General features: G+C 41.5%; 1 protein-coding gene across 1 annotated transcript; it reads right to left on the bottom strand.

Moving 5' to 3' along the window:
* Positions 1–412: 412 nt before the first annotated feature.
* LOC104715154 (uncharacterized) lies at positions 413–2,326 on the bottom strand. The gene is made up of 5 exons (XM_010432593.2): positions 2,129–2,326; positions 1,968–2,047; positions 1,664–1,738; positions 997–1,489; positions 413–880 (listed from the first exon to the last, which is right to left on the bottom strand). Exons 1-5 carry the CDS (start codon positions 2,324–2,326, stop codon positions 413–415), a joined length of 1,314 nt encoding a protein of 437 aa, XP_010430895.2.
* Positions 2,327–2,656: the final 330 nt, after the last annotated feature.

The raw sequence follows: 2,656 nt of genomic DNA, 5'->3' as shown, positions 1-2,656 counted from the left end.
TGTACATGTCAACCGTACATAAAAAAAAACGGATGAAGGAACATACTTCTTTGGTCCGTTGACATGTACCGTGAATGTGGTTAACACATTTACAACACTATCCTTCCATCGTATTATGTCCTCTCTAATGGACCACATAAAATACACAAACAGATATATTTTGCTTTTGTAAGTATCTTATTGAAACAGTAAACCGTTTGCTTGACATTTCTAAAAAGCCCACACGAGTAATAGGCCCAACTAGGGCAACCAGGACCAATTTCTACAACAATTATAGTTAAACAAAGAGGTGGGCTTACAAATTAAAAGGTTCATCATAAACATGTTACAAAAAGCTATGGTTGCACTTAGGAAAAAAGAGTATTATCCTCACACGCCATGAAAAGATAACACGTCTATTGTCGCCCCTGCACTACGTATTAGCTCGACATGTTGTACGGTTGTAGCCAACCTGTTGACACTGAGAACAAGCATGCTGTTTGCGGGGCCTCTTCGTCTCCAACGCAACCTCGACAAAAGACTTCATCCTCGACATCTTTGGCCTTCCTAGAGGATTCCTAATGAAAGGCGGTTTACATCTGGACAGTGTAACATCAGTAGAAATGATGCAGGATGTATCTATCGGCATTATCGACTCCGCATAACCACTGCAGAGGCTGTCTCTGCGGAAGTATGGATGGAACTGGTTAATAACTGATTGGTTGGCCGTATATGCGGCTGCGATAGCATATACGCATGGCATCCTCTCTAGATCAAAATGCCTACATGAACACCTCCTATACCTCAGATTGACAACATGCCTTGAGGTACCACAACTTACTTGAAATCGATCTTCATCAATTTCTTGAACCCTTAGACGCCTTGAATGTTCAATACGTGCCTATGAGTAAATGAAAGCGTAAGTTCATATAACCTACGAAACACAACATATTCACTAACATTTTCCACTCCTTTCGTTAACATATATATCGATGGATATGTGAATGAATCTCATACCTGTAACAGGTTCTCCACTCCTTTGGTGAGTAAAGTTGGCATTGCAGCCGCTTGTTTTCTCCTTGTAGCAAACCAACGTGTCAACATATTCCGAACCGCTTCTAATAACTCTACAATGGGATAGACTCTCACATGATTCAGTACTTTGTTTAACGATTCTGCAATGTTGCTCGTGGTGAAGTTGTACCTATCACGAGGAAAGTGCGCCCTGCTCCACTTGGATACATCTGCACGCACCAAGTAAGCATGCAGTTGCGGATTCGCTTCTTGAATTTGCTGGAAGATTTCTTCGAAATCAACTACACGGTACGCTGCAGCTGCTTTTTTTACCAGCCGGAATGTTTCGCTCCCACTAAATCTCAGGATAATATTCTTGTGAAGATGATAAGTGCAGATTCCACGACTTGCCAAGGGGTACACTTTACCGATAGCTTTACCAATAGATTTATGCCGGTCAGATATCAGTGCAAGCTCTTCATCATCAGGATTTACACTACTTAATTGCGTAAAGAATCAGTCCCACGACACGTCGTTCTCTGTATCAACAATCGCATACGCCAAAGGGAAAATATTAAAATTCCCATTTTGTGTTGTCGCTATCAGAAGAGTCCCTTTGAATTCACCTTTCAAAAAGGTTCCATCTACAACAACAACTTTTCGCATATACCTGAAAACATACTTGAATCTGTCTTCTGCATCAACGACTAGTCTAGTAAGGGTCCCGAGATTAGAGGACCTCAGCCTGTATAAATATGCAGGTAATTCAGCGTATCCACTTTCAGGTGTACCCCTAACATACTCCCGCGCCTTTATAAGTGTACGATGTGCCTTCTAGTAGCCAACCTATTATATGAAAATGGTCAGTAAAAGACATCTGCACTCAACAATATCAACTAGATCGAATTATATATATGTGCAGTGCAGGCCATAGAATCAACTAATTTCTGAGAAAACCAACAAACTAAAGCTACGATATGTTTGTTATTGTTTCCACTACGTCTTCACGTACACAAAGCCCCCTAGCAACATAAGAAATTTCTCCGTGTACACCCTATATACCATCACATACACAAAGCCAACCAAAAAACAAACATATTAAAAAGACTGGATTTAGAGTATTTCAGTAGCCCACCTGTACACCATATCGTAGGTTGAGCCCTTCCCCAACAAGATTTGGCACAACAGAACCTCCCACACCACCAACATAATCCTTGTATAATTGAGCTAGGATTGGTGGTTTAGCATTACGGCTACGGCCATATCGTTCCGTAACAGAGCATGTATGTCCACGACAATATTTGCGAATATGGTTGAAGCCCGTATTCTCCATTTACAACGATTTACCCAACACTCAACGATTAACAAACTGGGCGTTGAATATCGATCATTGTAATCATATTTATCTAATACACTGAGCACCCTCAACCTTGCCACCAACGTTTCTTTGCTATCAAACTTATCCCCCACAGCAATGCCACCACCTCCGTTTTCTATTTTGTGAACCTCCTTCTCAATTGCATCAGCTGCAGAGTTAGTCTTGTGGGAACGGATATTTGATTCTTTGTTACACACCTTTTCCTCTATACAAGACCCTCCCCAGGTCCGTCGTCCAATGATTCCTCTGCTCCATCCGGGGCGACGTTGGACTAAAGTAGATAGT

The sequence above is a fragment of the Camelina sativa genome, chromosome 9 (assembly GCF_030686135.1).
Source record: "Camelina sativa cultivar CO46 ecotype springtype chromosome 9, ASM3068613v1".
Lineage (NCBI taxonomy): Eukaryota > Viridiplantae > Streptophyta > Magnoliopsida > Brassicales > Brassicaceae > Camelina > Camelina sativa.
The sequence above is the reverse complement of the archived record's forward strand: the minus strand, read 5'-3'. Positions and strand labels throughout refer to the sequence as shown.